Source organism: Aptenodytes forsteri, unplaced genomic scaffold (genome assembly GCF_000699145.1).
Source record: "Aptenodytes forsteri isolate BGI_AS27 unplaced genomic scaffold, ASM69914v1 Scaffold46, whole genome shotgun sequence".
Lineage (NCBI taxonomy): Eukaryota > Metazoa > Chordata > Aves > Sphenisciformes > Spheniscidae > Aptenodytes > Aptenodytes forsteri.
Window position 1 is genome coordinate 7193512 of NW_008794774.1, and position 12533 is coordinate 7206044.

Genomic DNA, 12533 nt, shown 5'->3' on the forward strand with positions numbered 1-12533 from the left:
CCTATTTGCTGTTTTCTTCCACCCTTGTTCTCAGTGTATAATAAAGCTTATCTGGTATTTTAAGGGTAAAATTATTCATTTCACTATTTCTAACAAAACAGTGCAATAGTCATACCAGAAGTATTATGGGATTCCTCCCCTCCTGAAACTCAATTAATTTTTACCACAAAACTTAGTTAGAAAAGTCAAAATGGACAAAATTCCATATGTATCTGGTATAACTAAAAGATAGGAAGTTGAACACACACTAGTAGACCAAACATTTTTAAAGTTGCTTTTAGATTTCCAAACATTTTCATATAAAATAATCAATAAAAATTGGAGTTTATCCCCTTCACATGCACCTCTTCCCCCTCCCCACCATCACCTGCCTTATGTCAAAAGTAACTTTAAAATTATACTCCACTCCTTACCCTCCCCCAATTGCACATTAAGACATGGACTTAAAAGAACAACATAACGCTTCAAGTATGCTTCATGCCAATCATCAATGAGAGTCATAACATTACTGAAAAAGTACACTTATTCTTGGGAAGCCGGAGAAGGACTTCCTGCAGAGTGTGGTCAAACAACATTTTAAATAAGAAAAAAGCCCCCCAACCCAATCCATATCCCGCCCTCTCAAAAAGAGTAAAGTGTAAAATTTTCTTTGGACTTAAAGAAACAGTATTAAGATTTACCATCTGGATAAGAAATAACCCCAATAGGAATTTAGTTTTACAGTGCTGCACAAACTGTGCACATGAAACAGTAAGTCATACAGATACTACTGTTCAGTTCTACACATACAGACTACATGTAGCATATAAGCATACACATGACATACTGGCCTGTCCAGAAACAAGATACATTTTTTAAGGCTGGTAAACCTGAATAAACCTTTGCATCCAGAAGTATATTTTTTTAAATTCTTTTCTCTCTTCATTGTGGGATTTGAACTTCTAATAGAAAAGTGGTGATTTAATCAAGAAACCATCAGCAATATGAGAGCACGGAGCTTTGATGTGAAACTGAGTACACATCCTCTCATTTGACCATGTATAAACAATGATCCTGATTTTAAGGAATAACAGAAGGTATGAAAGAATACTCATTTTTATAGACAATAAATCCTTCTGGAAACACAAGCAGGTTATTAAACAGATACCAAAATCTGGAAAGTGTAAAGAGCATATATGCATGTTTGTGTGTATATATACACAGGTGTGTGTATATGTGTATACACACACATATATACACGATATATCATATATGTATTTATTCTAACATGAAACTGTATAAAAAACGTATTTTTTTCTTTTCAAATAAAGGGTTTTAATTTAGCAGTTGTAAAAAACCCAACAAGACCAGAACCAAAACCCCAAAACAAACTAAGCAGACCTTATACTATATGAACAAACAAAAATGTTATGCAAATAGTTTTATGGTAAAAGTGAGTCACACACTTGCAGCAGAGGAGTGTTGACACTCATAGTAATAAATAGCTCCAAATTAAGAATTTTCTACAACATTTCCTTAGAAGACAGGACCAGTATTTCTTCTTTTATGATGATCCTGCAGAACACCTTTGCTCATATATATTTAATTTTATAACATTAAAACAGACACAAAAATGTAGACTGCAAAAGACGCTGGATTCAGGATAGTATACATAACATTTTTTGTTAAAAGTCCTACAGGTTTATTCACTAAGGTTAGACAGCAAGTCATATATGATCCTATTTGGTGCATTTTGTACCAAGATCAATAAATGGATAGAGCCAAGGACCTGCGGTCCAACCTGGTGTGGTCCAACCCAGTGTGGCAGACAGGAAACAAAAAGGGACCACTGTTTGGTCCCCAAATTTGTATCTTGTTTACTGGAACTGCAGAAGTGGAAACAAGACTGTAGTGTTTTAAGTGACTAGAGAAAGATAGCAAGAAGTGGCATTTTAACATGAGTAAGGTTACTAGGCTTGTGGTAGTACTGCATCGAAAGAGCACATATGGGACGCCACTACTTGCAACATCTGGCAGTGTCATTCAATGACCCATTGACTTCAGAATACATGTATGCAGTAATAAATAGATCAGTTACGTAATAAGGCAGTGTGTTGAACATGCATTCATCTTGTGGACTGGAACACCACAGAGAGAGATACATGATACCGGACACATTCATTAAGACCAAGTATTTTTGTTTGTTTTTGTGTGTTTGTTTTTCAAGGCTACCCAGGCAAACTCTTCCAGAGCATTTTCTTCTTGAGAAGAGCGGTCCTCTGAGTCTTGTCACTTTTCCTCTCCCTTATCAAGAGATGATGACTGGCTTTAAGGGAAAATAAAGCTGAAGAGGGTTGTTTTGGTTTTTCCCCCCATTGTGATTGCATCATTCTGAATGTTTCATTTAAAGAACAGGTTTTGATGCAGCCAGATGCTGAATCCTCAGGAGGTTCCAGATGTTTCCAGATAACTCTGTAGTTTACGGACTGTGGTTTTGTCCAGTGAGCAAAGATCAAAGTCAAAGGTTGTATTTGTGATATGAAAGTGTCCAGTTTCTTCTATAAGATTTACTATCTGAAAGGAAAGAAAAGATGCAGTTGAAAATTTCAGCAGTTTTACATACCCATTTTATGTATTAACATGCCACCAAGTATCATATGAAAGGCATAAAACAAGCCCAATTGCCCCAATACTTGCATGTTAAACCATTACTTCCTGACACGAACTATGGTCCAGACTACAGTACCTCGTGGTTTTTTTTTTTAGATCATCATCAACCATAATGCCAGCCTACCCATCTGCTGTTCCAGCAAACATTACCATTGAGAATATATTTTTCAAATGTTAAAAGAAAATTTGCATATTTTCTAAGTCGGTCTTTTAAAAAAAAAAAAAAAAGAAAGAGCACACCCCCCCTCTCCCCCCCAAGCCCAAACAAATAAAAAAAATCCCAGGTAGATCTCTGTCTGGAATATTTACTGTGTGCATAGCTGCTAAGCAGGTTACTTTAGAAAATAATTGGCATAAGCCTTTCTGCAAGCAAGGGAAAGAAATAAATCCTTATAGAATCTAGTCCATATCAAATAAAAAATGTATTCAAGAGCTCCCACATCAACTGTTAGTTCACATATTAGCAGTTATTTCTTGAGTAACAGACTAAATTCAATTTTTTAAACCAAATCAACCATGAAAGACCAATGGCATAAGATCACTTCTTCTGGTGACTATTTAATCTATAATCACAGCTTTCATTCAAACAGGAAACAGAAGAGCTGTTAGGAGTTCTTGAGAAGAATAGGGACTAAAACATCTCTCCTATGAGGAAAGGCTGAGACAGCTGTGACTCTTCAGCCTGGAGAAGAGAAGGCTCAGGGCGGATCTTATCAAGGTGTACAAATACCTGAAGGGAGGGTGTAAAGAAGACGGAGCCAGGCTTTTTTCAGTGGTGCCCAGTGACAAGACAAGAGGCAATGGGCACAAACAGGAGGTTCCCTCTGAACATCAGGAAACACTTTTTCACTGTGAGGGTGACTGAGCACTGGCACAGGTTGCCCACGGAGGTTGTGGGGTCTCCATTCTTGGAGATATTCAAAAGCCATCTGGACATGGTCCTGGGCAACCAGCTCTGCACGTCCCTGCTTGAGCAGGGGGGGGTTGGACCAGATGACCCCCCGAGGTCCCTTCCAACCTCAACCATTCTATGATTCTGTGAAATGAACAGTACTTACCTAACTTGTGCCTTTCTGCAGTTTTGACATTTTTAGTCTTTGAATTGTAGTCTACATTTTTAAAGAGTGGTCATACTCAACACTGAATTGCTGTAACAAGTAACTCCAGATATGTTAAGTTCTAGGACGTGCACCTACCTATAAAACCCATTCAGCATCTTGGAAAGCCAAAGCATTATTTGTCAGATAGGGCTAACACAGTGCCAACACACTATGGCTATGAAGTGAGCACACAGAAAGGCACCCCACCCCAAACCGGGTCTCTGGGTAGTGTCATGGACTGACAGAACATCGCTCTTCTGCTCAGTCTTTCCAACCATCCCTTCTGCAGCACTCAGGCTGGGCTCAATGTCTTGTTTGCATCCATACAGTTCTAGGGCTTCCACAAATACCTCCACTGAAACACTGCTGCTAGATATTCCTTGCTTGTTTGAGCTTTATTACTCTGACTGTAATTCCTTTTCCACAGCTGGAGGAGATACAGATGTATGCACACATGACTTACAGGGCATACCTTAAGATGACAAATCTGGTAGGAATACACCAACTTGAAAAAGAACAATGAACTTAAACTAACTCTCTTGTAATTTTCCACTCCCCGTTTCATTATATAAACAGATATTTTTTCTCCTCAGACCGCAGAAGAAAAGACTATGTTGATGATAAATGAAATAACTTCATGTGTATTGTCAGGCATGGAATGACACAGCCCAGGGTGGATTAAACAGAATGGAAACAAGATAAAATAGTAAGAGGGAAATGCCTGCTACAGTAAAAATCTCCCTTTCCAATCACCTCCCATTTTCCAGGTTGGAAAAAAATAAAAGTAAAATCTGTTTAATTTGGTTTGCAGCTGTCCAAAATTCCAAAATTACTTCGGAACAATCCTGCTCTTATTAACACTTCATTTAAATCTGTGCCTCTTGGCTTTAATTTTTTTCCATATGGGAATTTTTAATCTAAAATTGCCAATTTCATTTGTCCACTTGTTGATTCATAGATTGTTGTAACACTTTTCCATCTCCTACTGTTCTGCAATTAACATGAGTGAACAAAAAAATCAAATGGGACAAAACTGATTGTTACCAGAAAGGAAACTTTGATGTGTGTTATTTGTCATTCTCATTTTTGGCACTTTCTTGAGGCTCATCTAAGAGAGAAGCTAAAGAGTCAATCCAGCCTCCTTTTGTAAAGTTAGGAATCTAATCTCAGGTTTGGTCTCTGAATATCCATTGTATGATAAATAAATGGCTGCACATGAAGTTTACAGAAGCCGAGGCCATGAAGATGTAGCTACGCTGAACAATTCTAACGCTTCCTTGTGTTATGGTGGAAGAATACCACCCCTTATAACTCCCACAGCAGTATATGTGATTTTAGAAACAAAGATTACATGAAAGTGTTAACATATCTATTTTTAAACCGCACTGTTATTTTTAAAAATTGATAAGCACTTTTATTGATCAGGTTCTGCTTTGGGCTTTTAAGCTCTAGGCCAAGGGAAATATAAACATTTTAAACATATCCATCATCCACCCCCAAGAAATATAGCCACTATGTCAGGGCACCTGGTAAATCAGACTAAAATGAACCCCAAAAGTTTAAATGGATATACAAAAATGTAGCAAGATAAATGCAGACAGCTCAATGAAAAACACCTGCCTGTATGCCAGTCAATGAGGAATTAATGACTTATAGTATTAGCATACACATCCTTATGCTATTCAGAAATAGTTGAAAAAGAATAAAAGGTTGAGATTAGTTGCCAGGAAGTCTGACAGTTATAATATTAAAAACACAGCATTAAAATGTTTTATTCCAAGAGCTCAGGCTGCAAAGAACAAAAATATCCCATTTGTTCCTGCTATAGTAAGCTTTGCTTTTCTGCTGTAATTTACATCTCTGTTTATATAATGTCTCTCCAGCTCAGTTTCATCATTATTCATCATAGTACAACTATTTATCTGCCTTTAAACAAGCAAATGAGTGTGTGTGTGTGTTTAAAGAAGCCAAAGTGCAAGTAATGACAGTCATTTTTCAATTTATGGAGGGTTTTAGGCCATTTGATAGTTTCTAGACCTGCAAGCTGCCCCTTGCAGAAAATTTTCAGAAGATAGTTGCCATCTGAAGTTAAGCACCTTGTGGACATGAGCAATGTAATTTTCAGCAATGCTGCATACTCTCAATTTCTTCCTTATGCCTGTGCTGCCTAGTGCACTGGCTTTAAGGGGATTCTGATGCCTCAAAGTAAGAGGCAGTCTTACCAGAAATCTTGTTGCCTTTCATGGGGTCATCAAGATCAACATCATCTGCACTGAAAATGCAGAGTTAGGAACCCAGCTTTAGCCAGCCAAATTTGAATATGTGGGATATGCAGCATTAGCATCTGATTGCAGACTCCATTATCCCTTCTATTTCACTGGAAATCAGAGAGTTAAAAAGAAAAAAAAAAAGCAGCCTCATGACTGTAAATCCCAAACCCTTTCTTTACAGTGAAAGAGGTGGGAAAGAGATTTCTTTTTAAAATATAATTTCAGGCCAATTTCTGTCTAGCCATTGTCCAATATTCACATAAAAATTGTGCAGGTGATTCTCACAGGACTAATTTCTTGGTCAAATGTTCTTTATCACCTGCCTTCTCCCTCTTGCGCAATTCTTATGTAAGTATCATTTTACATCAGGATTACATAGCTACATATCCAGGCACTTGCAGTTCAGTATCACATCTCTCCTGCCTCCTCCCTCTTTTTTGCAGATTTATTTCAGCTTCCATTAACAAAGTGTCTCAAAGAGAAATGCCTCTCTTGGGAAAGAGCCACATTCTCAAACAGATACATTCTTCTCATTTCCAACTCGGCTGCATTCCTGTTAGCAAGTCCATAGGCATGACAGCAAACAACTGAGATTGCAAAAACCTGTCTTCTCCTTTTCACATCCCTCAGCATAAGTTTCAAAAGACAGCGCTTTTGAATGATCAATGCCTTCATTCTTCTCTTGCAAGTCCCTTCTCTAAAAATTCCCTAAAAGTCTGTGGGTAGCAGACTTTGACATGTACAACAGATTATTACCTGCCCTGACATAAACTAAAGAGATAACAATCACCACTCAGGAACACAGAACTCCACCACCATTCCACTTCAACAGCCCCATCGCCTTTAAAACTCTTGCAGCTATTTACAGTTTTCTGTTGCATATTTTTGCACTCAATTCCTCTTCTCATGCAGTAACCACCATCCCTTTCTGCAGTTTTATCCCTTGCTCTCCTGGCCTTTGTACTTCCTATAGTCTCTATATACTCGTATTTCTTGGTCTAGAAGTTTCACATTCATTCCTAAAAACTTTCTCAGCTCTGTACTCTTTATTTCTGCGCTCACCGGAAGTATTTTACATTAATTACATAGCTGCAAAGCAGTAAGTACATTTAAGATGGGATGACAGTTTATTTGTAATGCAGAGAAGCACTGATTCTCTGCAAGTTATCCTTTCAATATTGTGAACATATTTCTGTAAACTGATAAAATCATATGAACTAATGAATTGCAGAATATTAAGGGATTAAAGGCTTTAAAACTAAGCTGCATTATTTGTTTTGTAACAGCATAGACCATTTGCTAGTGCAGACTGGCTAACAGACAACTGCTAAGTAACTTGGCCCTTCCATTGAATTCTGGCAGACCTCTGTGGCCAGTATTACGCAGTTACCAGCTATCAGTACAGAACTGCACCGCTGTCCTAGCCTGCACGGTCCCACCATAAATCCAGCTTTCACTGGGGCTGTATTGACTGCCTGCACACACTCCAAATGAAGGGAAACAATCTGCAAGAACAGTTCCCCAGTAAACAAGGCAACACCAATTCTACATCAACCTAACTTTTATAATATAACTAATTAAACACTATGCTATGAGGAGTCATGGACTACAGTATTAAAATTGTACTCTTCACATGAGTTGCAAGGCGAAGGTCAATGAATGAATGCTTTCTCATCTGATAAATACACCCAGGAGAAAAGAAAAAGTCTATCTTTAGTTTAAAATGCATAAGAATATACTGTCTTTTTCATTTACTTAGAATAGGATACTCTAAATTTCCAGCTTAGTTATGTCTCTTTTCACACAGTTTTCCCTTGTATTAGTAACTTACCATGAAGCAGATTATAACAGTACTCTAACAGACTGAAGAAGCTTTAGTGGGCGATCCCATCATTTTTCTAACAAAGGTAAATATTTCTTGCCCACCAAATACAATTAAATGCTACTAGATGAGAAAGAAGATTATGGATTCAACTTGAACCATCTTATTTGCTTGGAAAATATTTTTTAGGATGACAGGAGGATTCCGATTGGAAGGGATTTTGCTAGTCCCAGCCCCTGCCCAGAGCAGGCTCAACCATGGGGTCAGATCAGGCTGCTCCGAGCTTATCCAGTCAGGATTCTAAAAGCTCCAAGGATGGAGACAGCACAGTTTCTCCAGGACTCTGTTCCACTGCTAGACCACCTTCATGGGGAAACGACGTTTCTTGCTTGTTTTTGTCTTTGCTTTGCAGAAAAACAATTTCACATGAAGCCACTTAAGCCCTATGCTCTGCAGGCAGTCGATACAGCTCCACTGAAAGCTGGATTTATGGCCGGACTGTGCAGGCTAGGACAGTGGTGCAGTTCTGTACCGATAGCTGGTAACGGCGTTATGCTGGCTACAGAGGTCTAGCAGAAGTGAAACCATTCAAAAGCCTTGGATAACTGGGGAAGTAAGCGCTCAGGAAGCAAAGCTAGGGCATGAATTTAGAATACAGTGGCTTTTTCAGATTAACTTTTTATGCAAACTCCTTAAGAATTAATGAATAATGTAAAGTGGAGAGGGTGTTCCTACCTTTTAGCCTCCTGCACAGTAATTTCCCAATGTAGATAAAAATTCGCCTCTGCCATCATTCTGAAAGTGTGCTTTAGTTCCCTTTGTAGACAAAAGGGAACTTGGGAAACAACAGTACATTAAATATGAAGGATGACCAATATGCATCACTGTGTATCGTAACTTACGAAATCTGACAAAACTATCAGAATTCCTCTTTAACTAAGAATAACCTTAACCAAGGTCTTCCTTTCCACTGACCTCTCAATTGTTTTCTCATCTTTACTCACAATATTGAGCCTGAACTAATAAACAGATTAATGCTGGGGCTTACAAAATATTTTTAAAAAACTTATCCAAGTGTTGAGAAATTTGATGAGTGATTGCAATCATTTAGAAGTGGCAAAAATTTCCCTCTTTACAACGTGTCCACAACTGGCACATAATTGCACTGAACATAATAAAACCATCTGTGCTACAATTACATCTGCTTTGTTAACAGTGCTTATTGTTTAATCTTCACAATTTGTAATCCAATAGTACCTGACAATGCCATCCAAAACAACGAATACTATTCTTTGCTCTTACTATTGGATAATCTTTCAATAAATTCGGAGCCTTCTTGGTTTGCACATTTTCATATTTTACTCCTTCCATGACTTCAGAAGACCCAATTACTATATTGTCATTTGCCCAAAGTGAGTTTTGCTTTGAATTCCATGTTTTCTGTTTGCCATAGAAAACATCTTTAATTGTTTCTGAGAAAAAGCCAGTCATTTTCAGGAAAAAGCAACAAGATTTTTATCAAGTCATGGTGCACAGCTATATCCATTCTCCCATCCTCTTTTCATAATTATTGGTACAGTATGTTGAGAAACATAAAAATGAATTGGTGAAAAATTTAGCTCAGATAGGCACTTTTTTTTTAATTTGTCATTCAGTGTGACAACACAATTTAAAGTATGTGTAAAAATTCCCTAAGCTTCACTGAAAGTGGTAATGGGCTGTATATGGATTATACAGGCTTGAAGGCTATTAAACCTGATCATAGAGTTTTAGATGAAGGGGAAAAAATATATGTGACTTCACAGTTTCAATGAGCACACTGTGATATTGCATGAGAGTGCTCCTCACCTGCTGCAGTACATGTCTCTCTCTCAGTGTCATTAATCTTCTGTGGAGCTCTACTAGTTCATCGAGATATGCCTAGAAACAAATCCCCCCCCCCCATAAAAAACTTGTTAATTAAGTCATAGCTATGTATTTCAAAAACTTCAGATGTCTTCAAAAACAAAACAAATTGAAATTTTATTTTAAATCCTCTTTGAGCTAAATTTTCTTATTTAGTAGTCTGGCTTTCTCTAGCTTAATGCAACCCAGATGTAAGTATTTGTGGGTTTTCTTAGATACTTCATGCCAATGAAAATCCTATCAGGTGGTCCTGATTTTCTCATCCATCATGAGAATGGATGATTCCATCCATCAACATGGAATCAGGTGGTCCTTTGCTGTAGAAGAGAATCTCTGTATCTCAACTGTGGCAAAAACTGTCAAACAGACTGGGGATGCCGAAACAGCATGTTTAAAAAACATCTCCCACCTTTCCACATAAGACCCAAACCCAAAGGCTCACAATCAAATCCCTCTTTTTCTCTAAAGCTACACAATTAATTTTCTGTGTCAACAAGGAGATCTAAGGAGCGAAAGATCAAGCAAGATTAATCCAATGGTAAATTCCACTGTCTTCCTTCCTGCGATGTCAAACATGTCTCACCTCTCCACCCAATTATCAACTTTCTCCTTTAGCCCGAGCCATCAGAAACCTTTTTTTCTCTTAAGCAGAGAGAGATACGGCACCCAGCTAAAGAAACCAAAAACTGTATGGATCAGGCCACTGAAAATCTAGAAACATATACTGAAACTTTGGTCTCCTGCCTCACGTTATCACAAAGTTGACACTAATACTTTTAAGATATGAACCTTCAGAGGAACTTGTCCACACTGGGAAATTGTGCTATGTTCATTCTTAGAGCTAAGGACTTAGAGCTCTTACCTATGGCCAGCTGACATGATTTTAAACAAAACTGTCTTCTCAGTGTTAAATGGTAACTATTGCTTCATATCATTCTAGTTAACATGCTAAATCACACTGCCCCTTCCTAATGCACAGCCCTCAGAAAGGATTCTGGAAAATAGATTGATTTTTTTTTTTTTTTAATTGATTGATTTATTGGCTAGGAATAAAGCTATGAATTCTCCTCTTCAAAAATTATCACCTAATCTGTGAAGCACAATGCAAACTCATGGTGGAGAGTAGATAAAATAAATAATAGATGGCAGATTCCCAACTGATGACATTTACCAAATCACCATATGGATTTAAGAGAAGGAAAACACTTTCAAAACAGGACAGAAGAAGAAAGAATTACAGAAAAAAAAGATGAAAGATCTGCACCTAAAGGAACCCAGAGCAAAGATGTACTAATTACTAAGATTTTCATTCTGTAACAAAGGTTGGTGTTTAGTAAATACATTAATATCACATTCTGGACTAGTTTACTGTTACCTCATTCTCATTTACCTTATCACAATCCCCATTCTTTATTTGTTTATCAGATTTGTTTTGCTTTATTGGACTTTTCACTTCTAAAATCTAGAAAAGAAAGAAAATCCTGTAAAAATTAAATGCATCACTGGATACAACTACATATGAAAAATTCTGCTATCAGTTAATAACACGAAATATAAAATGTGGAGCTTTTCATTCTTTAATCTATACAACCTACTCATATATTTCAGAAAAGCAGCAGCTTACAGCAGAAAATGCTGAGTTGCTGGAACAAGGTGATACTGACATTACTAATCCTTAAAAGAATTAATTTCATGTAATTTAAAGCCTCCTCAACACTTTTTTGTATCTTTTGCATGCTGGTAGGATAAGAGGTCTGATTCTGCAGATACTGGAGAGTACCTCAGCATCATTTTGTGCCTTTGAAATATCACATGATCAGTATATTTTTCCTGTTCTTTTTTTCCCCAATGCTGTCTCTTTTCTTCTACAATAGAGATTTTGAAACATAGTCTTTGAAATGACCGCATGAGTTGTAACTGAAAAAAAAAGTGTTTGATGGTAATTTCTCCTGCACTTATACGGTACCTTTCCTTCAATGCCATACAAAGCCATTTACTACCACATATACAAACCAAGAATGCTTCATCCAGTATTGAACCACAGTCAAGAAGAGCATGTCAACAAGCAGCAGAACACCATGCTTAATATGAAAATTTTAGGACTAAAGTGAAGAGTATTTTGGGGAAACAGAACTGTTGATTGTTCTTCCAATTTTTTCCACACACAACACACATTTTTTGAAGCTAAAAGTAGAGTTAAAAAAAAATAAATCACCATGTTATTCCTAACCTGGAATATGATCAGTTCTTCTGAAAAACATCAGAGGAAAATAAATGATCACAGATGATGGGAGATTTTGTTTCACATTTCATTGTAAGACTAACATCACTAGCATGATTATCTCCAAAACCACACTGGACAGTCACAACACGGGACAAAACTCAGCAAATAAAACAAGGAAATAAGGACTGTAAAAGGAAGTCTTCCAGTCTAGCAAGAAGCCTCACTGACAGCTTTCTGTAAGTTCCCTCTCATTTCTACTTCCCTTGATATAAATGACTAAAATTGCGTATCTGCTCCCCAGGGTGATCAGCACCACAAGAATACAGCAGGCAGGCAGCTATTTCCCTATATATAGAAAGTGACTGCAGACCTGAGTTAACCTTACCTAAGGATTTACTTAGCCAAGAGCGATGCATGGCCAGAAAGCAAAACATACTTTTCCAAAGAAAAAACCCAGTTCTTCAATTCAGCACCCCCTGGGGTTACTGCTGTGTAGGCCAGTGGAAGAACAAGTCTTGTTTTGAAAAAAAAAAAAAAAAAAAAAACAAAACCTTTAGGCATGG

The 12533-nt window shown here is 37.4% G+C and overlaps 1 protein-coding gene across 1 annotated transcript in view; it reads right to left on the reverse strand.

Moving 5' to 3' along the window:
• Positions 1–1756: 1756 nt before the first annotated feature.
• Positions 1757–12533, reverse strand: part of MLLT3 (MLLT3, super elongation complex subunit) — a 67071-nt gene continuing 56294 nt past the window's right edge. Inside the window, exons 9-11 of the mRNA XM_009274313.2 lie at positions 11137–11208; positions 9690–9761; positions 1757–2553 (exon numbers count right to left, since the gene is read on the reverse strand). Coding sequence (XP_009272588.1) covers positions 2422–2553; positions 9690–9761; positions 11137–11208 — 276 coding nt within the window. The 3' untranslated portion in view covers positions 1757–2421. The remainder of the gene's footprint in view (positions 2554–9689; positions 9762–11136; positions 11209–12533) is intronic.